This window comes from Zootoca vivipara, chromosome 1 (assembly GCF_965207765.1).
Source record: "Zootoca vivipara chromosome 1, rZooViv2.hap1.1, whole genome shotgun sequence".
Classification (NCBI taxonomy): Eukaryota; Metazoa; Chordata; class Lepidosauria; order Squamata; family Lacertidae; genus Zootoca; species Zootoca vivipara.
The window spans coordinates 69368085-69394040 of record NC_142582.1 but is presented as its reverse complement, the minus strand read 5'-3'; the positions used below and the strand labels follow the sequence as shown (position 1 = coordinate 69394040).

At 40.2% G+C, this 25956-nt stretch overlaps 1 protein-coding gene across 25 annotated transcripts in view; it reads left to right on the top strand.

The window, feature by feature from the left end:
* PPFIBP2 (PPFIB scaffold protein 2) overlaps positions 1 to 25956 on the top strand; it is a 122370-nt gene that overhangs the window by 89372 nt on the left and 7042 nt on the right. For 20 of the 25 annotated variants that reach the window (XM_088667736.1, XM_060275467.2, XM_088667740.1 and 17 more), the window contains 14 exons: positions 659 to 734; positions 5776 to 5882; positions 5976 to 6043; positions 6236 to 6304; positions 7051 to 7111; positions 8271 to 8312; positions 9178 to 9328; positions 13179 to 13317; positions 13480 to 13608; positions 14959 to 15109; positions 15909 to 16020; positions 16473 to 16561; positions 17574 to 17696; positions 18967 to 19092. In XM_088667736.1, the coding sequence (XP_088523862.1) occupies positions 659 to 734; positions 5776 to 5882; positions 5976 to 6043; positions 6236 to 6304; positions 7051 to 7111; positions 8271 to 8312; positions 9178 to 9328; positions 13179 to 13317; positions 13480 to 13608; positions 14959 to 15109; positions 15909 to 16020; positions 16473 to 16561; positions 17574 to 17696; positions 18967 to 19092 (1443 nt within the window). Of the gene's footprint in view, positions 1 to 658; positions 735 to 5775; positions 5883 to 5975; positions 6044 to 6235; positions 6305 to 7050; positions 7112 to 8270; positions 8313 to 9177; positions 9329 to 11973; positions 12007 to 13178; positions 13318 to 13479; positions 13609 to 14958; positions 15110 to 15908; positions 16021 to 16472; positions 16562 to 17573; positions 17697 to 18966; positions 19093 to 25956 lie in introns of all 25 variants that reach the window. The other 5 variants (XM_088667750.1, XM_088667744.1, XM_088667812.1 and 2 more) reach the window with 2 other exon arrangements.

The window sequence follows — 25956 nt, the reverse complement described above, 5'->3', positions numbered from 1 at the left end:
ACAAAATCATATAAAGGGGTCCAGTAAACAACAAATTAACTGTTTCGTCATAATGTGAAAGCAAGACTACAATAACAACAAATAATATTTTCCCCACCCCTCAAAGAAACCCATAAGAGAAACAGATTAAGCAACCAGTGAGTGGTCTTGGCAACAGTTCCAATCCCATTTTTTTCACTAATAGCATTCTACACTTTCCCTCTCTGTCTCACACTAGCCCCTGTGTGCGTCAATAGACTCTCACTCTGTGACAACAGTCCTGAGCATTGTTCCCAATCCTGAGGAAACACACTGGCTTCAAGGTCTTTAAGACTGCCAGGTACAGATGTGGAGGAGGATTTGATGACCTCCTTCACCTCTTTTCTTCTTACCTGCCAGCACCATTCGGGGACCTCATGGTCCACACTTATGTGTAACTACAGTAGAGGTATGTGATAAGAGGGACAGGTAACAGGTGCCCCATGGACAGATTCCAGGTTCAGCTTTCTTTCTCCTTTCTTGTGAGCGAATCATCATACAGCAACAAGTCTCAGGGCTGCAGAGACTAGGATAGGTCTCATGGGCCTCACCTTATTCCCAATATATGTAGATTCCTGTATACTGAAATCCTGACACCATTCGAATCTGTCTGTTTTACTTCTCTTCGCTTCCTTTTCAGGACCGCCGAATAGAAGAGTTAACTGTATTGCTAAGTCAGTACCGAAGAGTAAAAGAGATCATGATAGCAGTACAAGGTATGATTGGTGGATATACATCAGGTGGAAGAGCTTCCAAAACTTTATGAGGCAATTCTAACAAAGAGTTTTAATTTTTATATTCAGATAAGGTTCGTGAGGGGAAACTGAGAGAGCAGCCCTTGAAAGGCAGATACCTAGTTTGTGTGACACAGTAATCCAAACTATGCCCTGGTGAACCTCTGAATATGTGGGCTCCAGTAGAAGAATTTCCAGCTGCTTTGCTCCTTTCTGGTCCTTTTTGCTGACATGCCATTAAGTAAAGGTTTGACTTAGCATGTTGTCCAAACTGCGACTCACGATTAAGCTCACTAACCAGTAGCTGGAAGTGTCCAAGATACATTCCTGCATAGCTGCCAAGTTTTCGCTTTTCTCGCGACGAAGCCTATTCAGCATGAGGGAAAATCCCTTTAAAAAAGGGATAACTTGGCAGCTATGCATTCCTGTCGTTGAGAACCATAACATACACAGTTTCTTCATTGCCATTCTTATGTTCCCCAACAAGTTTCTTTCCTCTCTCCATTTCTCCTCCAAGCTGCTAAGCCGGTTAGTTAATGGTGATGCTTTGCTACTGTAGCTTTTAATATGTGGCAATTCCTAAGCATAAAATAACTTCATAATTATGCCTTTGGGAGTAGTTACTACATTGAAAGATTCCACATTAAGTATTTCTTAGCATATTGAACAGGCATCCCCAAACTGCGTCCCTCCAGATGTTTTGGCCTACAACTCCCATGATCCCTAGCTAACAGGACCAGTTGTTGGGGAAGATGGGAATTGTAGTCCAAAACATCTGGAGGGCTGAAGTTTTGGGGTGCCTGATATTGAACAAATAGATCTTGGGTATTTAACCACTAATGTTCGACTTCATTCCAGTCACTTCTTTTGGATAACCAAATATCCCAGTGTTTCATTCCATAGAATCTTGAATGGGATTGACCTGCCACAATAGCACACGTAAACTTGAGAAGTGGGGCTTCATGGAATGTTTTATCCAAGGGATGATGAACTCGTGTGGGGCTGTCCCTCCCCTTTGTCCGTGACTAATACAGCTTGGCTCTGCCTTTTGATACATACAATTATGGCTATCAGCATGTGTAGCTTACCTGCTTTTAAATGTGGCAAACACAGAACAGCTGGCTACTGGTAACGGATCTGTATTTTTCGGAAGTCAGTTTGAGTAATCCTAGCTTCTAGTTCTTATTGGCAGTGTTAAGAAAGCTCTTGAGCATTCAGCCCATACCACATGTAACTTCCATGTATGGTCCTGAATACATTGTGTTTCTTTCTGGGAAACACACAGCAACAGCCTGTCCATCTTGACGAAAGTCAACAATACTGAGCAAGATGGAGGGGATGATCTAACTTTTTACAGTGCAGCTGCCTGTCTTCCTAGGCTGGTGATGTCACGCAGGTTCTCAGATCTTCATATTATTCAGCAAAGCAGATAGTGAACGTTAATTTATTGTCTGCATTGTGAGCTGTTTATCCTTAATTAGTCGTGCAAGTATTTTGTCATGTCTAAGAAGGAGTAATTCATTTTTCTTGTTTCGAAACTTATTTCGAAAAGTTGCCTATGAAAGCATCTTTCCTTGCCTGACTAGACAGCCACATGAAATGTTATCCTTCCTGTCTGCGTTTAGAATAACCCAGCCAAGAAGATAAGTGAATGAAATATATATAAAGCACAGTGGGGGCCCAGCATCCACTGAACATGCTTTTACATCCCCTACCCTACAAGGATCCTTTAATCTCACAGAGTGACTGGCCCTTTGCAGCCTAAAGGAAATGTGTGGGAATGGAAATGGAGAGATGAAGGGCTTTCTGAGACCAATCTCCACTCTTTCATCTATGATTATTTCTCATCTGTCCTCAATTGTTATGACTGAATAAGTTTCAGTGTTATCATTACAGATTTTACTAAACATGAGGTGGTTGTTGAGATGATAAGGCTGAGATGCTATTTTTAAATCATTGACTTTAAAATGTTATTTGGGGGGGCAGTGCTTGGCCATTGCTTTTCTTAAACATTCTAGTAGGAAACCCATCTGAAATTTCTGGTCTTTTCTATACAAAAGACATATGAAAAGCTGGAAGTAATTTTCCTGTTTTGTAACCTATCTTGCACTTCTCTAATATGTGAAATAGATGGGATTAGGCAATATTTTATTCCACACAGTTATATTTTCCAGTGACATAATGTAACTTTAAAGAGCATGCGACCCAGTTTGCTTTAATTAACTACAGAACATTTGGCTAATGTATGCACAACTGTTTTAGATTGTGAAAAATAAGTTGATAGTATCGCTTTCCTTCCACATCAGCTAGAATTGGAAAGCTGACCAGAGCCCTTAACTAAAAAACAAAATAAAAAACTTTAATTAAATGGTGTAGAAATTAAAACCTAAGAATTATAAACTAAACATAACATTGAAATAAATGACATGTACCAGAATGTTGAATACAAATAAAGAATAGGAGCTAGACACCTGCTTCATTTTATTACACTTCCTGCTCATTTTAACTAATTAAGTAGTCCTAAATCTAAATACCCTTTTCTTTTCGACATTGGTAATGAGAGATCTTTAAGTGTTGCCTGAATTAATTTAATCAGGTTGTTATTCAACTAAAGTTTTAATTGCAGTTACAATTATCCCCCCCTTTTTTTACTGTTTATACAGTCTATTCCAAATATTATCTCCTAATTGGTAGATCTGAAATGAAAAAACACAGTGCTATGCAGACACAGACATTCCAGTCCCTTCTTCCCTGCCAATGTTATATATATAAACTTAATAGCATTTCTTTCTAGTTGTATAAAGCTAGCATTTTGGAGTGAAACAGTTGAGATGTTCCTTCCCAACATCAGGGTCTTTTCCAGGGAATCTTCTCATGAGGTGGCCAAAGTATTGGAGCCTCAGCTTCAGGATCTGTCCTTCCAGTGAGCACTCAGGGCTGATTTCCTTCAGAATTGATAGGTTTGATCTTCTTGCAGTCCATGGGACTCTCAAGAGTCTCCTCCAGCACCAGAATTCAAAAGCATCAATTCTTCGGCGATCAGCCTTCTTTATGGTCCAGCTCTCACTTCCATACATCACTACTAGGAAAACCATAGCTTTAACTATACGGACCTTTGTGGCAAGGCGATGTCTCTGCATTTTAAGATGCTGTCTAGGTTTGTCATTGCTTTTCTCCCAAGAAGCAGGCCTCTTTTAATTTCATGGCTGCTGTCACCATCTGCAGTGATCATGGAACCCAAGAAAGTAAAATCTCTCACTGCCTCCATTTCTTCCCCTTCTATTTGCCAGGAGGTGATGGGACCAGTGGCCATGATCTTAGTTTTTTTATGCTGAGCTTCAGGCCATATTTTGCACTCTCCTCTTTCACCCTCATTAAAAGGTTCTTTAATTCCTCCTCACTTTCTGCCATCAAGGTTGTGTCATCAGCATATCTGAGGTTGTTGATATTTCCTTTGGCAATCTTAATTCCGGCTTGGGATTCATCCAGTCCAGCCTTTCGCATGATGAATTCTGCATATAAGTTAAATAAGCAAGGAGACAATATATAGCCTTGTCGTACTCCTTTTCCAATTTTGAAGCAATCAGTTGTTCCATATCCAGTTCTAACTGTAGCTTCTTGTCCCACATAGAGATTTCTCAGGAGACAGATGAGGTGATCAGGCACTCCCATTTCTTTAAGAACTTGCCATAGTTTGCTGTGGTCGACACAGTCATAGCATAGTCAATGAAGCAGAAGTAGATGTTTTTCTGGAACTCTCTAGCTTTCTCCATAATCCATAATCTCCTTCCTTACTGTACTAATTTAAAGCAACATTGAACTAGTTACTAAGTTTAAACAACATTTTTAGCTGCCGCAGCAAAACAACACTACAGGCATTTTTCTGGCCACCTCAGTCAGAATACCTTATCCTTAGAAAGGGCCTGCCTTGGCCCTTCCTCTGAGGTGAGGCCGGGGCAGCAGAAAGCCTTGCTGAGTGAGTGGGTTGGATACTAGCAGCAGCTGGGACGATTGAGGACAGTATGGCGAGTGAACAGGGGCTTGAGGGCACCAGTTCACTGCTCCCTGCAAACACCACCTGAAGTGATTCTCTTGCTTATTATCATTGTATGACCCACCTTGTAAATTCTAAAAGCCATGTTTTGAAGTGACACCATTTTTTAAAGAAGCTGGAAGCCACAATCTTGTACCTGAAATGACATTTGGGGATTCTGTGAGATTTGCAAAATTATACTTAGTTGGATATATGTGTCTGCTTCATGTTGTTGGCTGTGAATTACCAGCACATCATGGTAAGATTACGATCCTATGTTTGGACAACATGTTAAGCCATGCACAGATCTAGGCGGACCAGGAGCAAATCAGCCATGGTCTCCTCCCCGGGAGTCAGTATGTTCATTTGAAGCTATGGCTGCATTACATGCAAACATAACCATTGTTTCATTGACTAAAATATCTCAAAGCCTGAAGGCTCCATACCACCACCTGTTACAAGGGGCTGTGAATGAGGATGTATGAATTAGATCTAAATATGTTAAGAGTCATTGTGAATTTTTGTTTTCGTTTTCTAAAAATATCCTTTAACCATGCTCTGCTCTAAATTTCAAATTTTCATCATGTTTAGAGAGACGCATCTAAAAGAAAATATTATATGCATCTAAATATTGAACTAATTAGTTAGCAAGATGTGTTGGAAATTTACTTGCTAAATAAAACTGCACTTTGTTGGTTCTGTCTGTTGGAATCCTTCTGCTGTTATACTATGAATAGTTGTCTGCTCGGTTGAATAATTGATAATTTTAGCCTCTCGGTGATGTTTAGGGAAGCTTTTAATATTTAATGCTGTATTGTTTTAATATTCAATTGGGAGCCGCCCAGAGTGGCTGGGGAGACTCAGCCAGATGGGTGGGGTATAAATAATAAATTATTATTATTATTATTATTATTATTATTATTATTATTATTATTTGTCTATGTATGGAATCCTCTAACCATGCACAATTTTAAATTCCAATCCTTTTAGGAACTTCAGAAAGAGTTTTGTGTGGAAGCAGTGAAGATGATCTTGAAGTAACTTTAAGAAAATGGAATCCCATGAATAAGCCCCAAATAGAACTATATAAGCCAGAGGCTAGTTGGTTATTTTTTCCATTATTCCACATACATATTTTTCTTCCCATACCCATACTAAAAAGTACTCAAGCTAAAATTCTTTTTACACAGGTACCTCCAGGGGAAATGACCCTACCTATGTTGCCTCCTCCTCCACAAAAAAAAATGCTGGAAATGAGGCAAGAACCATTTTTCTTTGTTAAATCTGTGTTTTCTCAGAACACTCTTTTTTCATATTGTAAAACATTCTTTGAAATATTTGCTTTTGTGTCTAGAGCATGTGTCAATTGGCGCAAAACGGTTAAATTTAGAATGCATCAAAAAACCCGTTCTTTAAAATGTGTGCTTCTGTTTACCATTATGATTAACAGCGGAAGCTCTCCAGTTCCTTCAAATAACCTGTTTTCTGCAAACGGACAAAGCCTGGAAGTCCAACATAGGTAAGAAGAATAATGCTGTCAACATTCACTAATCAAGTTATCCTACACATTTTGAATGGGGATCCATTCCCCCAAATGAGCAACCCCGGCTCCAGTTCAAAGGACCCTGAGAAATCCAGTGCAATCGGAGATTCCCTACATTCAGGCATGGCCATTTATTTTAACTGAATGATACTTTCCCTCCTGGAATACAAAATATAAAACCAAATCCCATATTGAATAGTTGACCTGACACACAGTTGTTACTGGTTTGACGTTTCTGTTCTATTTCTGAATGATAAAACAAGAGCATTTGGGTGACAAGAAGATCCACTCATGCTGTCCAAAAGCATCATACATCTGGTCCTCAGGCCCAATTTATATGTGGTGCAGGCTGCAGGTAGCAGCTTAATGTGTAGATGTGGAGCACTCCACGTGCATTCCATCACATTTAAAAGCCCTTAATTACATTTGCTGGCCCATTTGCATGTAGCGGTAGCTCCACTGTGCTGATCTCACCCTGGCTGCTGACCACCTTGACGTATAACAAACTGAGTTAGCAAATCACACATGCACATTATGTTTTAAAACTTAATGGGGAGAGTGTGGAATGCTTGCACAAGTAAGAACTTACCTGGGACCCTCATGTATAAACTAGACCTTAAGATTGCAGGTTATTTGATGGTGAAATCAGATTGCCCAGTTACTCCTGCTGAGTGTGTCTGTGTGTGCGCGCACGCATTAATTGTTGCCTTTTTCACTTTAAGGATGCCTCAGAAAAAAATATCAAGTAGTCTTGAAGACTTGCAAAGTGAATCCCTGGAAAAGGTTGGCTCTAAAATCTTCGCTTTGCCTAATAATTGTGGATTGCATGTAGAAAATTCTTAACAGCTGAGTCATTCCACTCTGTTCTTTTCTGAATTTTGAGATCAAAGGAATGTGATTGGTCTGTGCAACACCAAATCCAATCAGTATTCTACCACAGCAGTGATTACTGCTAGTGTATTCTGACCAATATATCTGTGCAATACAAGTCAGAGTCTGCCCAAATTAAATTCTACATAACCCTCAAATTGCACTCACTAATTCAGTTTGAAGGTGGCCTTCTTCTTTTTAAAAAACCTATCACCTTCAAATTGATGCATCAGTGTAATAGTATTCAGAAGGAATGTGGCTAACCCAGAACTACTTCCGGTATTCAGCATGTTTAATGTGAGTTTTTCATTTTATGTTTGTAGTCTGTTTTGTAATGTTGTATATGGCAAATGAATGAAGGTCTAGCTTCTCTAGTTATTCCAGAATTCAGAGGTCTATTTTCTCCTCCTTCATCATATTCTGGGTATTTATTGGGTATATAATTTGGATGTGCAAACACCAGAATTTACAGAGATATATCAATCTATACATCACAAATTTTTACCTAAGAGTGCCAAGGCTACCACTTGGCTCAAGAGTACAAACCATTATGCACTTGAGCAAAGAATTTCAGCTTCTGCCTAGAAACCGCGCATCCTTCGAACCTGTCAACAACTCACTTCTGTGCACTTTGTGTTAATTGTTGCAAGTATTTAAACAGTTTTCGCATATGAAACAAACAAATGTTTTATATGCTGACATTTGGAAGCACTTCCTTAGACACAGTGGGACATATCCCTCTGAGTCCTACACGAGGTCATTAATTTCCATAGGTTTACTCTGAAGAGGACTAACATTGGAGGCAAGCCTGTACACACTGCCAGTAGAAAACAATGAAACAAATTCTATTAGCCTCAGTAGAAGCTGTATTTGAGCTGTATTTATAAATTTAGAAGGGATGATGACACGCAGCAATGTCAGGTCGACATGGCGCTCTATACTAAGGAGAAAATAAATCTACTATTGTCCTCACTGAGGATCACTAGAAATTAGACTAAAAATGTCACGTTCCATTTGACACTAACATTTTGTTTGTTACTTTCTCTCCCTCCCATTTCCTGCAACTTCATAGCATGTAGATGCGAAACCAGTAGAACATGATGTAACACAAGAGGTATATTAACTCCATTTTAACATTTACTTAACATAATCATCATTTTATGTTGTGGTTCTTCTCTTCTTTGTTTTCCCCTTGAATGCCTCTCTGTGAGAGTTAATATGCTGATAAGTTTGAGCAAACTAGTTAAGCTTCAACTTTTTGATCTTCAGTTATGAGCAAGTTTTCCTTGGGGGCGGCTGGATGAAGGCACATGCCAGTGCGATTGAGCTAAATATGATGATGCCATTCCTTGCTTTCCCACAAAGGCAGAGCCATGAATTCCCCATGGCTTCAAAGAAAACAAGTGTTCTTCATGTGCTGCAAAGAGTGTGGGGGAGAAAGTTCTGTGTGCTGGAGATGATGGAGGCAGTTATGAGCCTAGGGATGTGCTTAACTCCAGGCCCAATAGGTGGCAGTATTTATTTCATGCCAGAATATCAAAAGTGGTTTACAAAATAGCAGCACACAAGAATAAAACAGTATAGAAATGAGAGCATGCATTCTGTTGGTGACCCACAAAACAGTTAAACAAGTTGATGTACTTCCTAATGTCTTCATCTTTCTGGATTCTGCAATTGTCAAATGTTTCCTACTCAGTAGCATCATTCAGAACAGGGCCACACCTTGCCTCCTTTCCTACTTCTGATGTCCCCAATTGTTACCTCAAATGACCACAACAAGAGTGATCTGATGTGAAAAGCTCCTCATTTCCCTGGGAATCTGTGTGCATAAATTGGGGAACATTCCACTGAAACCTGGTGCCACCATGGAAAACTATGTATTGTCCCAGCACTATGTATTGAAATTAATATTGTGAACTTTAGAGGAAAAAAATACTGAGTTGTTGTTTTTTTAAAAAATGTTTTTTACAAAAACACAGAATAAGTCATTCGTGAAAAGCAGCAAATACCAAACCTTGCCAGGGAAGCTTCCTCGACCTGCGCACAACGGCGATACTGGGGTATACAGTACTCCTTCTCCAAGTACGTGCCGTGTGAATGGCAACGGAGACAACAGCATACAGAGCCTGAGTATGTACTTCAGGGAGGAGAACAATAAAAGCATGCCTTCGTGTGATATGCAGCTTGGGTTTTAGCTACTTAATAGCAGTCTGTCAGTCAATTTTATTGTATATAGTCAAAGGCTTTTACAATGGAGGACAGAGAATTTAAGAAAAACTTTCATCTAAAATCATACAAAATAACCTGCAGCAGTTTACAACATAAAACGAAATTCACAACATTAAAATTTACATAGCATTCACATAGCTAGAATGGAACTTCTTGGCTGATGGCGCAAATTTGGCTCCCTGGATGTTTATCTGCTAGGAATTCAACTGTCACTTCCTGTGCAGATTGACCTGGAAGCCAATTCAGAATTGGCAATATAAATTTACTCTGGGCGTTGTATACAGGGGGCAAATCAGCAGGGACTGTGTAATGTCCTCTGCCTGAATGCATCCATATACTGTATACATTTGCGATCCATATGGGGAATTTCCCAGTCTCTCCCCTCTAAATATGCTGAGGGCATCTGTTGGAATTTTAATTCTACAAAGGCCCTCCATAGTTGTGGGAAGGGCTGTGTCTCAAGGTGATAGGCCTTAAATTTGAGGGTACCAAGTAGAGTAGCGGGCGGCAATGATGGATATTCTGTCTTGGTTGGCATCCTGATCAAAAATCCAATTTCTAAGGTCTTGTGGGCTAAAGGCTAAGTAGTTCTCCATTTGAAGACTATAAGCCCTAAGCTTATCTTGGCGCTTTTGTGCCCAGCCCCCTGTCCTTAGTTGCTCTAACCAGCAGAGCATAGTAAGAGTGTGTTCCTCAAAGGTATTTAGCCTGTGGCACTATCAGATAGGCTAGATCAGGGGTCCCCAAACTTACCTGGCTTTGGGCTGGGTGCCCGCCGTGCCGATTGCGTGGTGGGCTGGAGGGTGGGGGAGCGTGCGCGGCTGTGCGCGCCCATGCACAAACGCTATTTCTTGCACACTCCCGACCTGGAAAGCGCCAGAAATAGCTTGTGTGCATGTGCAGAAGCCTCCTCCGACCCAGAAGTACACCAGAAATGACGCTTGCGCGTGCGCACAAGCTATTTCCATCGCTTTTCCGGGTCAGAAGTCGGCAGCCAAACCGCGCCGGTAAGAGCGGGCGGCGGGGGTCCCCGGGGGCTGCATAAAAGAGCCTCGGGGGCCTATGTGGCCCCCGGTCCATAGTCTGGGGACCCCTGGGCTAGATCAATTCTGGCTGCTAGCAAGGGGGTGCCCAACTCAGCTCTGATGTGGGCTGCCGATGTCCTGCAGGAAAGCCCCAAATCTGCCTGTAGGACCTCTATTTCAGCTTTAACACCAATTCCCCATATTTCAGCCCCGTAGAGCATTTGGACGATGATTTTAGAGACAAGGATCTTAAAAGCTGGATTAACTGCCCACCCTTTGAATGAAAGAACCTATATAACTGCCCAGTAGAATGGCCAGATATTAGCTTAATTGCTTCCAGATGGGGTTTCCATGATGACTTACCATCGATAAGTAATCCTAGATATTTAAATCTGGGTACATGCTTTAGGGTGTGACCCTCTAGAGTCCACCTGGACTTGGTAGTCCTTTTGCCAAATAAAGTGACCTTGGTTTTATAGTAGTTAATTTTTAGACGTTCTTTTTTACACAGCTGTCCAAATTTAACCAGCATCCTCCTAAGCATATAGTATGATGCTTCCAGGACTTTGCTGAATTAAAGGAGGAAATCTGTTTCCACCTACTAGAAGGTGGAAAGTTGGATTTCAAAGTAACTTAGATCCCAGGACTTTGCTTGGTCGTGTTTAAGGTGAGCCATTACAACAACTGGGATGTACAGAATATGGAATTTTGTTTACCCCTGCAAAGATGACTGTTAGACAATTTGCAGGGGAGGCTGAAATTCCATATGCCGAATGCTCTGTGGGCATGGCTTCATCTAACCCAGCATCTACCATGCTTGGCAAGGCTGTGTAAAGGGAAAACCTGTCCCTAAGCATGTCTGCTTGGGACTAAGCTCCATTAAATACAGTGGAACATCAGATAATGGACCTTGCACATCTGTCTGCAACTATTATCTTTTGATAGTGGAGCCCCTGAAAGAAGTAGACTACATGCATATGTCTGCTGCTTTAATTACAGAGTGTTAAGACGGCCCTTTTAAATATCCTAGACAATTTAAAATATTAAGTAATAGTTTCAAACCCTAGACTTCCCTGGGGAAAGCAAAGTTCTCCGGTTGCTCTCTATAAATCAAGCTGGTAAGTGAGCCTAAAGCGGAGTTTTGTTTTTTGTAAAAAGAAACATCAACAACATATTACTGGGATTTATTTTGCGTTTAAGTGGGAACAGCCTGCATTTTATTCTTATTTTCTTTTTCACTTAGGAGTGTTCCATGTGGAAAGCAATTTTTTTAAAATTGCATAATATTCCTATTTTAAAAACAAAACAAAACACTGGTCTCACTGTAGAATATTTTGAACTATAGACAGCAGGCCCCCAAATGTTTGACTTTATCTGCTTTCTTACTTTTGCTTCCTGTCAATTTTTTATTTCCTGCTTTTGGCTTTTGGCTTTCTTTGCTTTTCTGTAACTTTCCTTTGCTTGAATTTCCCATCGTCTTTGCTTCTTCATGTGGCTTTCTGGTTCTTGGAATGATTGAAGATCGCATCAGGAGTGTCAGTGCACCAATATTAGGTATTGTATACCTAGTCAATGTGCAGCTTTTAAGCTAGCAATGAATTTTTTGGGTGGGGGGGGTCCCCCATTACTTCTTGATGCAAATATGAATTGCACATAGTGGACTGTCTGGAATCTTGTTTTTTTTTAAAAAAAATTTACACTGAAATTTAGCTCCTAGTAACTGAAATGTGTAGGGACCCAGGTTGCGCTGTGGGTTAAACCACAGAGTCTAGGGCTTGCTGATCAGAAGGTCAGCGGTTCGAATCCCTGCAATGGGGTGAGCTCCCGTTGCTCGGTCCCAGCTCCTGCCCACCTACGGTAGCAGTTCGAAAGCACATCAAAGTGCAAGTAGATAAATAGGGACCGCTCCAGCGGGAAGGTAAACAGCATTTCCATGCGCTGCTCTGGTTTGCCAGAAGCGGCTTTGTCATGCTGGCCACATGACCCGGAAGCTGTCTGCGGACAAACGCCGGCTCCCTTGGCCTATAGAGCGAGATGAGCGCCGCAACCCCAGAGTCGGACACGACTGGACCTGATGGTCAGGGGCCCCTTTACCTTTACCTTTAAATGAAATGTAGGCAGACAGTGCTAGACTTCAATCTCTGAACTAAAACAGAGATTCAATCTAGTGGTTGATTCTAATTGATGCTAGACATCTATTACTTTGGAAGCAAAATTCATATATTAGAAAGGGGGAAGTTTAATATGGCTCCTTATTTAACCATTTTTTAAAATACAAAAACCTTCCTAAATGAATTTATTTTGGCAACAATGTTTTAACACTGGCACCCACAATAATCTTAGAAATTCAGCTGCCATAGTTTTTTTCAGAAGGATGTAATTTTCGGTCCCTGTATCCATATTACAAATAAGATGAATGTTAATAATTGGTAGTTTTCTGGTAAACCTGACAATTTTATGATGTGATTGCAGAAATCTTTAGCTCCAGTCTTTATATGTTTTGTTATATTACGGGGAAGAAGTCCTCTAACTAGTAATAAAAAATGCAGTGTCCAAATCTAAGAAGAATCACGGACCATTATTTCAGGAATGTTGCCAAGTAAAATCGGAGGTACTTAGCCCTATATGATTTAAGATGTTTTGGGGATTATGAATTTTTGTGAAGTTTTTCCTTTTGCATTTTATACCATGGCTTCATAAATCTCAATGGCATTTGTCAATCACAGGAGACTCTGACAATATGGATGGTACAATGAATTCAGGTGACCTTTCACCTTTATCATCGGGAACAGAATCTGGTGCACAGTCTCCACTATCTCCAGAAAATAAAAGAAGTCCAAGAGGAATAAAGAAAATATGGGGAAAGTAAGTTTTTTTTCAATCTTCTGTATCTTTTTTTTTAATGCCACTACAGAGACCTAACTAGAAGCATTCCTGTTTTCTTGAAAGTTCTTGTGTTTTTATGTTAAAGCTGCACCTTGCATTTTGATGTCCAGCAACTTCCTATTTTGAATCTTTCCCAAACAGAATACGCAGGACCCAGTCTGGAAATTTCCCTGGAGATGATCTGGGCTTGGTTGAATTTCGAAGAGGTGGCCTCCGTGCAACAGCTGGACCTAGATTGTCTCGGTCAAAGGACACCAAAGGACAGAAGAGGTAAAGGCTTTTTGTTTTGCCCTCGTGGATTATTGCATAATGTAAACCGTTTTGAGGTTTTATTAAAATCAAGTAGTGTATAAGTTTTGTGAAGTCCTACAAAGAATGTTGTGAATTTTGTAGAGTTCTGTAGACTGTTTTCAGCAAAACTGCACCGCCGAGCTAATTCCCCCCCCCCATTCATAGAGCAGTGGGGAAAGCGTACCTCCAATTCCAGGAGAAAGTCTGAGCTATTTGCTTCAAAACATTTGACTTCATACTAGTAAATGGCCCATTGTCGGACAAGATCCCATCTATTGCAGGAGTGCTTGATAGCAGTGTCGGGGGTGGGGCCAGGTTTTTCTGCCTTTCCATTCCACACTGTATCTTACTACCTTGTCCCTATGGCATTCAGTTGGAATCGCTACAAATGGAGCTTTTGTATATTTGCTTTTGTTGCTTCCAAGTCACTGGTGAGTGCTTCCTTCGGCATTTGCAGCAAGACTACATTGTGTGGCACAGTGTAGCCTAACTGCTGTTTTGCCATAAGCATCAATACACTTGCCAACTTTCATGTCAACCATATTTCCTCATTTAGCCTTGGCACAGTGACAAGAAAAGAAGAGGGATTTTCTAATCAGAATGGAGCAGAGTGCACCATCCATTAAGTGATCCAGTGTTACTACTGATCAAATGCAAATGATACCTAGTGACATTTGATGATTCAGTATAACAGTAAACAAAAGTCAGCTTCAAGAAGGCATGAGCCTCTCTCTCAATCTCCCTCCCCCATCAATAACCATAGATGATGATTATTAATTTGTAGCCTGTCCATCTGACTGGGTTGCCACAGCCACTCTGGGGGGCTTCCAGCATATATAAAAACATAATAAAGTGTCAAACATTAAAAGCTTCCCTATAAAGGGCTACCTTCATATGTCTTCTAAAGGTTGTATACCAGGCATGGGCCGGATCACTCCTGCGGAGATCCTCCGTGGGCCGGACCGGCGCAGCGTGGTGCCGGAAATCGCTTCTGTGCATGCCCAGACGTTGGAAATTGCGCCTGCGCAGAAGCGATTTCCGGAGCCACAGAAGAGAGTCCCCGCACTGTGCTGCACTGGTTTAGCGCAGCGCGTGGGGACTCGCTGAATGAGCGGCTTGGTTCGGGGGTGGCTCGTGGGCCAGTTAAACGGCCTCCATGGGCCACTTCCATTCCATGGGCCTTAGGTTGCCTACCCCTGTTGTATAGTTACTTAATTATTGTGAAAGTGAGCTTGACGATTTGAGTGCAAAGTGGTTTGCCAAGTGTTGCAAGAAGCAGTCATACTGTTACACTAACATGAACCTCCATTCTTTATCTGTGCTTCCTAGTGATCATAACGCCCCATTTGCCCAATGGGGCACTGAACGCGTTTGTAACTGGCTTGAAGACTTCGGTCTTGGGCAGTATGTCATTTTTGCACGACAATGGGTGACATCTGGCCACACCCTGTTAACAGCAACACCACAGGATATGGAAAAGGTAAGGAATCTAGAATCTAGAACAGGGGTCCCCAAACTAAGGCCCAGGGGCCAGATGTGGCCCAATCGCCTTCTAAATCCGGCCCGCGGACAGTCCGGGAATCAGCATGTTTTTACATGAGTAGAATGTGTCCTTTTATTTACAATGCATCTCTGGGTTATTTGTGGGTCCTGCCTGGTGTTTTTAGATGAGTGGGATGTGTCCTTTTATTTAAAATGCATCTCTGGGTTATTTGTGGGGCATAGGAATTTGTTCATATTTATTTTCAAAATATAGTCCGGCCCCCCACAAGGTCTGAGGGACAATGGACCGGCTCCCGGCTGCAAAAGTTTGCTGACCCCTGATCTAGAATGACAATGGTACCATTCTGAGGGAAGTCAGAGCAGCCAAGTTTTTTCCCCTCATTAAAGTTAGACCACTGATCCATCCTCATTCACATACAGAGAGTGGAATATGGGGGCGTTGGATCCCACCCTTAAGTGTCAGAGAATTTAAGCTGACATCCTCACATTGAAAGCGGTGGTTGTGATCCAGAGGTGCACATACTGCAGATTCTAATATGCATCATGTTTCCTTGAATAATTGCTCTTTCATTAGCCCCCCTTGGTGAACCAGCAAGCAACAATTTTCTGGCTCCCATGAGGTTTAAATTTTCACAAAATAATCTCTAGAAAGTCTCAGAAATACAGCAGGTAGTTGCAGGAGCACACTCTTCTTTTGGGACAAAATATGTGTTCCATCTGTCCAAGTGCCAAGTTGGCAGAACTGTTTTAATTTTCATTATTACTATACTTTGCAGGAACTAGGAATAAAGCAACCTCTGCACAGGAAGAAATTGGTTTTGGCTGTTAAAGCTATCAATACAAAACAAGATGATAAGTCCGCTCAGCTAGATCATATCTGGGTGACTCGTAAGTATTTTAAGTGGTAAAAATGAAATGAAAGAGCTGCTGGTGAGCTTTTTCACCCACTTTGCATTTTGTAAAATCTGTTTTGGTTTAGCTTCAGGGTGAAGGGAGGCAGGGATGAAAAACTCACATTTCATCTTCTAAAACTTTCGGTATACTATTATCAGGATACAAGGACTCAGAATTGGAGTTTTGTTTTTTCATTTCATCAGTAAACTCCAGGAATAGTCACATTAGGGTTATATGGCTTTGTAACACCTGTTAACAGTATTAATGCCAGTCTTCCTATTTAAGTGGCTGTTTTAATTGCAAAACTCAAAAAGGTGAGCACATATGGTGAGAAATAGAACTCAGAGGTTATAGAAGGGGCAGGAAAGGTACCATTTATTCTCTAAATAAAAAAGGACTTCGGAAAAGATTTTTATATTATACCGTGGACTCTTTGTGTTCTGTAGGGTGGCTTGATGATATTGGCTTACCTCAATATAAAGATCAGTTTCACGAATCGAGAGTTGATGGCAGGATGCTGCAATATTTAACTGTGGTAAGAAGCCTTGACCTTTTATAATTTGTGCATAGAAAGAGCCCTTTCTTCTGCTCAAATAAAAGTTGGGGAGGGGGAGAATCCTCACATTGGAATTACAGTTTTACATTTGGATTTTAACAAATTGTGTTCCTAATTTGTTTTTAAATGTTATAAAGTCTAATTTCAAAATCATAAAGCATAACACTTCTGTTTCTGGACCAGTAAGAATTTGTAGCCCATGATTTGCCCTCAAGGAGCTTTGTTAAGAAGTTGTCTTTTCAGACCCTTTCCAGACAAATAGCATCTGGAATAGAGAAGACTGAAAAGGTTGAGAAATGGGCAAGTTTCTGCCAACTTGGCTAGGACTGGGATGCAGCAGGTCCAGGTCCTCAACATCTTAAAATGTACTAGTCACTTGCATACTGAGACACCGTACCAAATCAAAAAGAACCCCCCTAGATAATCTTGGAGGGAAACAGTCTGTGGGCAAAATCAGGGAACCTCTAAGTGAGTGGTGTGCCCCTTTCCCTGAGTTACTGGAAGGGGCTCTGTAGGTTTTGGCAACCATAAAAGTCAAGGCAGCGATCTGGTTCATATTGTGCCCCCCAACCAAAACACAGGTTTCAGTTGAGCCATATTCAGGATCTTTGAAGGTGGTGGTGAAGGGTGAGCATGCTTATTCCACCCCCATTCCTACTCATGAGTTGGAGGGTGACTGTTAGAAGCAAGGAAGCCTCTTGTACTTGTGGAAACTTCTGTGTAATGGATACCAAGAAAAATCTGAGTCACCTGGAGAATCTGCACAAGCAGAAGTGGGCTCCTTGCTTCAGACAGTGGCCCTCCAACTTGAAGAAAGTATGAGACGGAGAAAGACTATTCAATCCCCCCAGCTCGACCCTTGTTCCTGAATGCCTTAAGAAGACAACTAGAACAGACCACGTGGCTTGGATCTCAAGTTCTGATCTGCTCAGCTCATTGCAGAATAAACTGTTGTTTGTTGACATGGCTTGCCACTTGCGTTCTTTTGCAGAATGACCTCCTCTTCCTCAAAGTCACAAGCCAGTTGCATCATCTCAGCATTAAGTGTGCCATTCACGTGCTCCATGTGAACAATTTCAACCCTCACTGCCTACGGAGGAGGCCGGCAGACGAGGTGAGAAAGAAATCGACCCCATTACCATGGACTTCCTTCCTAGAATAAACCTTGTTTATCGACCCTCTCTCTCTCCCTCCACCTCCAAAAAAAAGAAGAGCGGGTCCTCTTCTGGGATGAAATACATGTCGAACTTTGCAGATCCCTACCAAGCCAGAAATAATTTAGTGAGAGTGTTGTATGGGAGGAAAGACAAAGTGCTGCATTTATTGAATGCACTTCAGAAGATCTTTAGTGCATGTTCACATGCAAACACACCTTGGCAGTTGTACATTAACACATACTTTGCAGAGGTATATTACTAGGGACAGTTGCCTGACTGCTAGATGGCCAGTTCAACATGAGGAGGAAGGAGTGTCATGCTACCCAGATAGATGCAGAGTTCCTGCCCCAACAGATGCTGCCTCCTGCCCCAGAATTTGCACTCTTTCCCCCAACTATCAGAAGATAAATTTATCTTCACACTTTTTGTTATCTGGACCACAGGCTATCATCAAGGAGTCACAGAGACATTTGCCTTCTAACACCAGTGTCTGAGCATGTGTGCTGATTCAGAGGGACAGAGGATAAAGGGCCTGAGGGCTAGTTCTTGATAGTTCTCAGGAGATTAGGCATCTCAGGCTTGGTTGTGTGTGTTCAGCCACTTTTGTTTTGCAGCATTGGCATGCCAAGCTTGTGACTAAGCTGGCAGTGCCTGTTGCTTCTTTCCTGGCAGCAGAGAGTCCTCTTCTAAGCTAAGCATTCATTACTCACTCCCATCATTTGCAATTCATTCCTATGACATAGTGGGCCCAGTGGTTTTTGTTTGACGATTGTAGAAACATACGGGCAGTTTGTAAAGAAAATGCATCTAATGGGATTTTATCCTTGGGTGCCCCTGCCCACCCACATTGGTTCGGGGGTGTCAGGCGAACTCCCAAGAACAGCATGCAGGGGGATGAGAGTGAAGAATGTTGCCCTGATGGAATGGTCACCTTATTGCAGTGTTGAATTCCTCCAGTATAGTTTATACTTAGAAACTTGGCTGGAGGCATTGAAGGCCCTTCTAAAGAAAGGCTATAATGAGTACATACCTCATTTAACTTACTGAAATGCATTACCTTCTGAGCAAAACTCAGCAATGCTGCAGGTTTGGGGGGAAATTATTGGCTGCAAAGGAGGAATTGTTTTAACAGCTGTTTTCAAGCAAACAGATAGCAATAGTAAATGGACTTTCCGTTTCTGTATCTTAACCTTTTGAATGTATGTATCTTATCTTTTCTTAACACAGAATAACATTTCGCCTTCCGAAGTAGTTCAGTGGTCCAATCACAGAGTAATGGAATGGCTCAGATCAGTAGATCTGGCAGAATATGCGCCGAACCTTCGAGGAAGTGGAGTTCACGGTGGCCTTATTGTAAGAAACCAGATTTTGCCTTTTGCTTCCTATATATGTTTTAAAATCGGTTTTCCTAAGCATTTTTTGTACTATATGCTGTGAGCTGAACAAAATGAGAGTGTTGTTTGTTGTGGCAGGAAATGCATTCATTGATTAGTTTCAAGCCATTTGACAACATATAAATTACATTTTATAAACTTGTGGTAGCTAAAAAGTTAGCCCCCCACTCTTTTGTCATTTAATATGTGGATCTGTGAAGCAGAAATTAGAGAGCGGAAATTACTTTCAAATCAGCAATTGGTAAAGTGTCAGCTGAACCTCTCAATGGATGGGTGCTGTAACAGGTGCATGCTGGGCAGGACAAATTGTCTTTCAATACAGAACATTGCAAGAATCAGATGGCTTAGATTGAAGACCAGCAATTGGGGGGAGGGGATTAAAAGTAATGATGCTCTTGACAGCAGGTCATATGGGGAATATTTTTGGATTCTTAGCTGTCTAAGGCAAAATAAGCACTACTATAAAAAAAAAGAAAAAGAAGAGAAAAAAAAATAATTAAAAATTAAAAAAAGCTTCCGATTGTTGATATACCGTTTCTCACCATTTTCAATTTTCCCTGTCTTCCTCTTCTTTATTTTCCCACCCTTTGTGGGTAACTATTCTCCCATTACTTCCCCTATTTTCTCTTTGAGCAATCCTTAAATTAAATTAGACAAACTACCAATTCACAATTCAAACCCTCTTTCTTTAGGTGATCTTCCACTGGTTTCCATTCCTTTTGTACTCTCTGCTTTGCTACATTCCTTACGGCCGCTGTCATTTTATCCAAATTCATGTATTCTATCACTTTAATTAACCAATCCTGAATTGAAGGTACCTCTTCCCCTTTCCATTTTTGTGCTATTGTTATCCTTGCTGCAGCTCCTGCATACAATATTACATTCCTCTTCTCTTTAGGGATGTTCTCTGGTAACATGCTCAACAAAAATAATTCCGGTTTCTTTTCAAATGTTATTTTTAAAATACTTTTTAATTTCTCATAGATCCCATTCCAAAATTCTTGTATTTTTTTGCAGTGCCACCAGCAATGCATGAATGTACCTATCTTTTCTTGGCATTTCCAACATTTGTTGGATCCTGTCTTATATATTTTATGTAGTTTTTCTGGGGTTAAATGCCATCTGTAAGTCATTTTTTGCATATTTTCCTTTATTGCCGTACAGGCTGTAAATCTCATGCTTTCATTCCAGAGTCCCTCCCATTGTGTACAATATATAGTTTTGCCAATGTCTTGCGCCCATTTCACCATTACGTTCTTAACTACCTCATCCTTTAGATTCCATTCTAACAAAAATTTGTATAATTTAGTAATTTGTTTATCCCCATTTTCAATCACTAATTCCTGTAGTTTTGATTTCCCCTCTTGGAATCTCGCTTTCTTATGACATTGGAAGAGACTCTGGACCTGGTTGTAATGAAGCCAGCTTGTACATTCCTTTTTAATCTCTTCGTGTGATTCCAATACATAATTTCCCTCTTCTTTTCTAACTATCTCTTGGTATGTTTTCCACTTCCCTTCTTTTCTCCCTCTATTAATGGCTGTCATCTCAAATGGAGAGGCCCACCAGGGTGTTTTTGGTTCTAAGATTTTTCTATTATCCTCCCAAACTCTCAGTAATGACCTTTTTATAATGTGATCTGTAAACTCTTTATAGTTTCTCTCTCTCTCCTTCACCAGGTAGGTGTGCCAGCTCAACACATTCCTAAAACCTTCTAACTCCAATAAATCTTTATCTTCCTGTATAATCCATTCCTTTATCCAACATAGGCTTGTTGCTGCATAATAGGTTTTAAGATCTGGCACTCCCCAGCCTCCTCTTTCTTTGGCATCGGTTAGGAGCCGGTATTGGATCCTCGGTTTTTTGTTTCCCCAGATAAATTTGCTTAATTCCTTCCTCCATTGTTCAAAAATTTCAATTTTCCCAATTATAGGCAGCATTTGGAAGAGGAAAAGTAATTTCAGTAAGATTACCATTTTTATGGAGGCTATTCTTCCTGACATTGATAAATTTAGATTTCCCCATTTTTCTAAATCTTTTTTAACTTGCTTCCAAACCTTCCCATAATTTTCTTCATATAAGTTTACATTATTAGATGTTAAATTTATACCCAAATATTTTACTTTTTCAACTATTCCCCATTTTAATATCTTTTTCATATCCTCTAATTCTTCTCCTTTTATATTTTTGGTAATTATTTTTGTCTTTTCTTTGTTAATTTTTAATCCTGCAATTTCTCCATATTTTTCCAATTTTTCCTCTAAAAGCGGGATTGAATTTGCCGGATCTTCCAGTATGATCACAATGTCATCAGCGAACGCTCTGATTTTAAATATGCTATTTTTAACTGTTAACCCTTTTATATTATTATCTTCTTTTATGTCTTTGATAAGACACTCTATCGCCAATACAAAAAGTAAGGGCGATAGTGGGCATCCTTGTCGGGTCCCTTTACTAATTTTTAGATCTTCCAATATCTCCCCGTTAATTATTAATTTCGCTGACTGTTCATTGTAGATTGCTCTAATTCCGTTTAGAAAATTCCCCTCGATGCCAATTTTCTTCAATACCCTTTCCATAAACACCCAAGTTAAGTTGTCAAAAGCCTTTTCGGCGTCCAAAAAGATGAACGCCGCTTTTTGGCTTGGGTGCCAATCTAGGTATTCAATCGCATTTAATATAATCCTCATATTACTTGCCATTCTTCTCTTAGGCAGAAACCCCTGTTGTTCTTTATCGATCAATCTGCTTAATATTTTTTTAAGACGTTCTGCCAAGATAGATGCAAATATTTTATAATCTAAATTTAATAATGAAATCGGCCTAAAATTTCCTACACTTTCATCTTTCTCTTCTCCCTTTGGAATTAATGTAATAAACGCCTGCTGCCAGGATTTGGGAAAGATCCCTTTTTCCAAAATTTCATTCACAAGTTTTTTATATATTTCTTTTAGTTCATTTTTGAATATCTTATAGTGCTGTGTCGACAGCCCATCTGTCCCTGGGGATTTTCCTTGTTTTAATTTCCCAATTGCTTCCATTATCTCCTGATCAGTTATTGGTTTATTTAACATTATTCTTTCTTCTTCTTTTATTTGCTCCATATTCCTCTTTTCAAAATATTGCTCTAATTTCTTTTTATTTATTTCTTCTTTCTTATATAATTTTCTATAATAATTGTTGAAGCAATTGTGTATATCCTCTCTCTTTGTCCAATACTTTCCCCCTTCCTTCACCGCCGTAATTATCCTCTTGCTTTGTTCCTTTCTTAATTTCCATGCTAATAATTTTCCTACTTTCCCTCCCATTTCGAATGTCTTTTGTTTTGCCCACTTTATTTTCCTCTCTATTTCATTCCCCACCATCATCGACAATTCACTCTGTAATATCTTGATTTGCAATGCTATTTTATTATCTTTAGGATTTTTAGCCAATTCCTTTTCCTTTCCTTTTATTGCCTCTTCTATTTTACCTACTTTTTCTCTTCTTTCTTTGTTGATTTTACTTTTCTGTTGGATGTAGATGCCTCTAATAAAAGCTTTACTGGCCTCCCAAATTGTTGTGATTTCCATTTCTCCTGTATTATTTATTTTAAAGAATTCTTCCAGCAATTTCTTAACTTTTTCTATAAAGATCTCATCATTTAATATATTCTCATCTAATCTCCACCTCCCTGGTTTCCTCTCTTTATCTCTTAATCTAATCATCATTGGATTGTGATCCGTTATAGATTTCGTTAATATTTCACATTTTGACACTTTTGCTAATAATTTCGCTGAGAGCCAGATCATATCTATCCTTCCCGCGGATTTATTTGAGCCTGAATAATATGTAAATTTCTTCTCTTTATCATTATATACCCTCCAACTATCTTTTAATTCAAAATTTTCGACCAGATATTTAAATGTTTTTGGTAATTCTCCTTTATTTCTTCTTCCCTTATCTGTTCTATCTTTATTTGCATCTACCACCCCGTTAAAATCTCCTACTAAAATTATTTCTTCTCTTTCAATATTTTTTCCCATTTGGTCTTTTGAAAGAAGTTCATCTTACATCCGTTCGGTGCGTAGATATTTACTATGATCACATTACCTCCTGGTATTTCCAGCCTTACACCCACTACCCGACCTTCTCCATCTTGAAATAACTTTTCAGCCTTAATACTTTTTTTTACGTACGTTACTACGCCTCTTTTCTTTCTTTTATCTAATGAGACGTAATCTTCTCCTAATCTTTTATTTCTCAAAATTCTTTCATGTTTTTTTGAAACATGAGCTTCCTGGAGACAGATTATGTCCCACGCTCCCTTCTTTAATATGTGTTCTATCTTATTTCTTTTCACCTTGTTATTCAAGCCATTCACATTCCATGAAACGATATTTAAATTCATCCTTTAATAGCTTAATACCAAATCAATAAAAATACACTTAATTCTTAGAAATAGCTAGGAAACAAGAGGGTTAAACTTGCAGCTTTTGTGATATTTATTTATCTCACACCCCTTTTCCCAGAGGTGATGGTTTCTATAATAGAAAATTTTTCGAGCAAAACAGAGAGAAGATCCCACCACCTAGATATAAAGAGAGGGTAATGAGGGGGGAGGGGAAAAAGAAAAAAGAAAAAAAAGAAAATTTAGAGCAGTTAGTTTTTATCATATACGTAACCTTTTCAGTCTCTCTTCCTCCCTGCTTTCCCGTTTACTTCTCTTCTTGGTTGTTATCCTCCTCCTCCTCCCCTGTTATCTCCTTCCTAAGCCTCCTTCCAAACCTTTCACCCTCCTCAACTGATTTAATTATTTTTCTTCTTTCTTTGTAAAAGAAGGACAGGCCCCGTGGGTACTCCCAAGTATACCAAATACCTTTCTTTCTCAGGACATCAGTCAGTTCTTTATAATTCTGCCTTTTCATTCTAAATCTTTTGGGAATTTCCTTGTAAATTGCCACTGTTCTTCCCTCTATCACCAATTCCTCTTTCTTCTTTTTCTGCAGAATTCTATCCTTTAACAAATGTGAATTAAGGAAGAGCATGCAATCTCCCAACATGTTCTTTTTCTTATCTATTTTAACTCTATACACCTTGTCTACATCCATCCACAGTTCTTCCTCTTTCACCTTTAACCAACCCGCCAGCTCCCTCACCACCTTCTCTTCGATCTGTTCATTTTGTGACTCCGGAACGCCTCTTAGGCGGAGAGTCAGGGCATTCTGCTTCATTTCTAGTAAGGCTAGCTGATCTTCCAGTTCCTCACACTTTTTCTTCCATTCCTCTTTGCTGTCTTCTCTTGTATTCTGTATTCTCCTCAGCTCTTTATTTTCCATAACTACTTTCTTGATCGCTTCCTCCTGTTTGTTAACTTTTGTATTGATTTCTTTTATTGCCTGATCCAATTCCTTATTTTTTATGCTCAAGTCTTTTATCTGCCCTGATATCTCCGTAATGACTTTGGAGTTCTGTTCTATTTTTGTTTCTACTGAGTCCAACTTGTCGCTTAAAGATTTATTCGTTTTCTCAACTGAGTCTAGTTTTTCACCTAGAGTCTTATTCATTTCGAAAATCAGTTCCTTAATATCCATTAATGGGTCGTTCTCTTGGGATGATGATTCTCTTCTCTTGTTGTTTGATGCCATCGCTTGATTCTGTCCTTTTTTCATTTTACCCTCTTTTCACTCTTCTCTTCTTTTCTCTCCTCTTTCTAGCGATGTCCTTCTATTCTTTCACACTTGGGAGTTCCCTTGTGGCCTTTCACGATCTTATCAGTCCCATCACTCTGATCTGCTCTTTAAAACCAGTGAAGAGTTACTTGTTATTTCCCTTCTGGCCTCTAGATGTCACTCGCGGTCTCTTCTTCTTTCCTCTTGCGTTCCCTCCTCTCTCCCCTTTCGTCGTTCTCACTTCCTTAGAGAAGGGGGAAGTCTGTCCGTTTGTAAGATTCCACTTAGAACAATTCCGCCATTTTCAGCCTTTTCTTATTAACGTTTTTTATTCTTACCCCCTTCTCCAATTTCCTTTAAAAGTGGTTTCACCCCTTAGCGCCAAGTTGTTATTTTCCTTCCCTTCCCCTCTTCATTAATCTCCCCTCTGCTTTTCGCCCGCGTCCTCCACTTTCCGTGCCGGATCGGGTTACTTCTAAGTGTTACTTAGTATCTTTCTCTTTGGCGCTTTTAAGGAGCTTGTCCTCCTCCCCTTTCTTCTCCCCTGATCGCTCAAAGTAGCTTTGTAACAGGTTTTCTTACGGTATATTCTTACAATCCTCCAGCGCTCCTTTTCAACTCTGCTCTGCTTGTTTGTTTCACCTCTTAGTCCGTTTGCTCTTTGTTCGCTGTTTCCAGCTTTCTCTGCTTTTTATCTCCGCCGGAGAGTCTTTGGTGCTGTCTGGCTGAGATTCGGCGTCTGCCCGGTAAGTAACTAGCCCAGTTCTGCGCCTGGCTCCTCTCCGTCCCTCTCACTTTGTGTTCGGTGCCGGAACGGAGTTCCGCCTTTTGGCGCCGCTTTTTTTTCTTCTGGCGGTATCTCCGTGTTACCGCTGTTTCTAGTGGGGTTTTAAGACGCTTGCCCCCCTAGTTTTATTTACTTTCGGGCTTCTGAGTCTCCGTTGTAGCGGAGCTCTTCAGAGTAGCGTCTCGAGCTCAGCGCACCAAGACCGGAAGTTTTTCTTTTTATTCTTATATGTATATATACATATATCCATCTTTCTTCCCCCCCCCTTTTTTTTTCCTTTCTTTCTTTTTTGCTTCCTTTCCTCTTTTTCTCTTTTCTTCTTCTTTTTCTCTTCTTTTTTTGTTGTGGTCCTGTTCTTCAGAGTTTTGGTGTATAATTTGGTGTA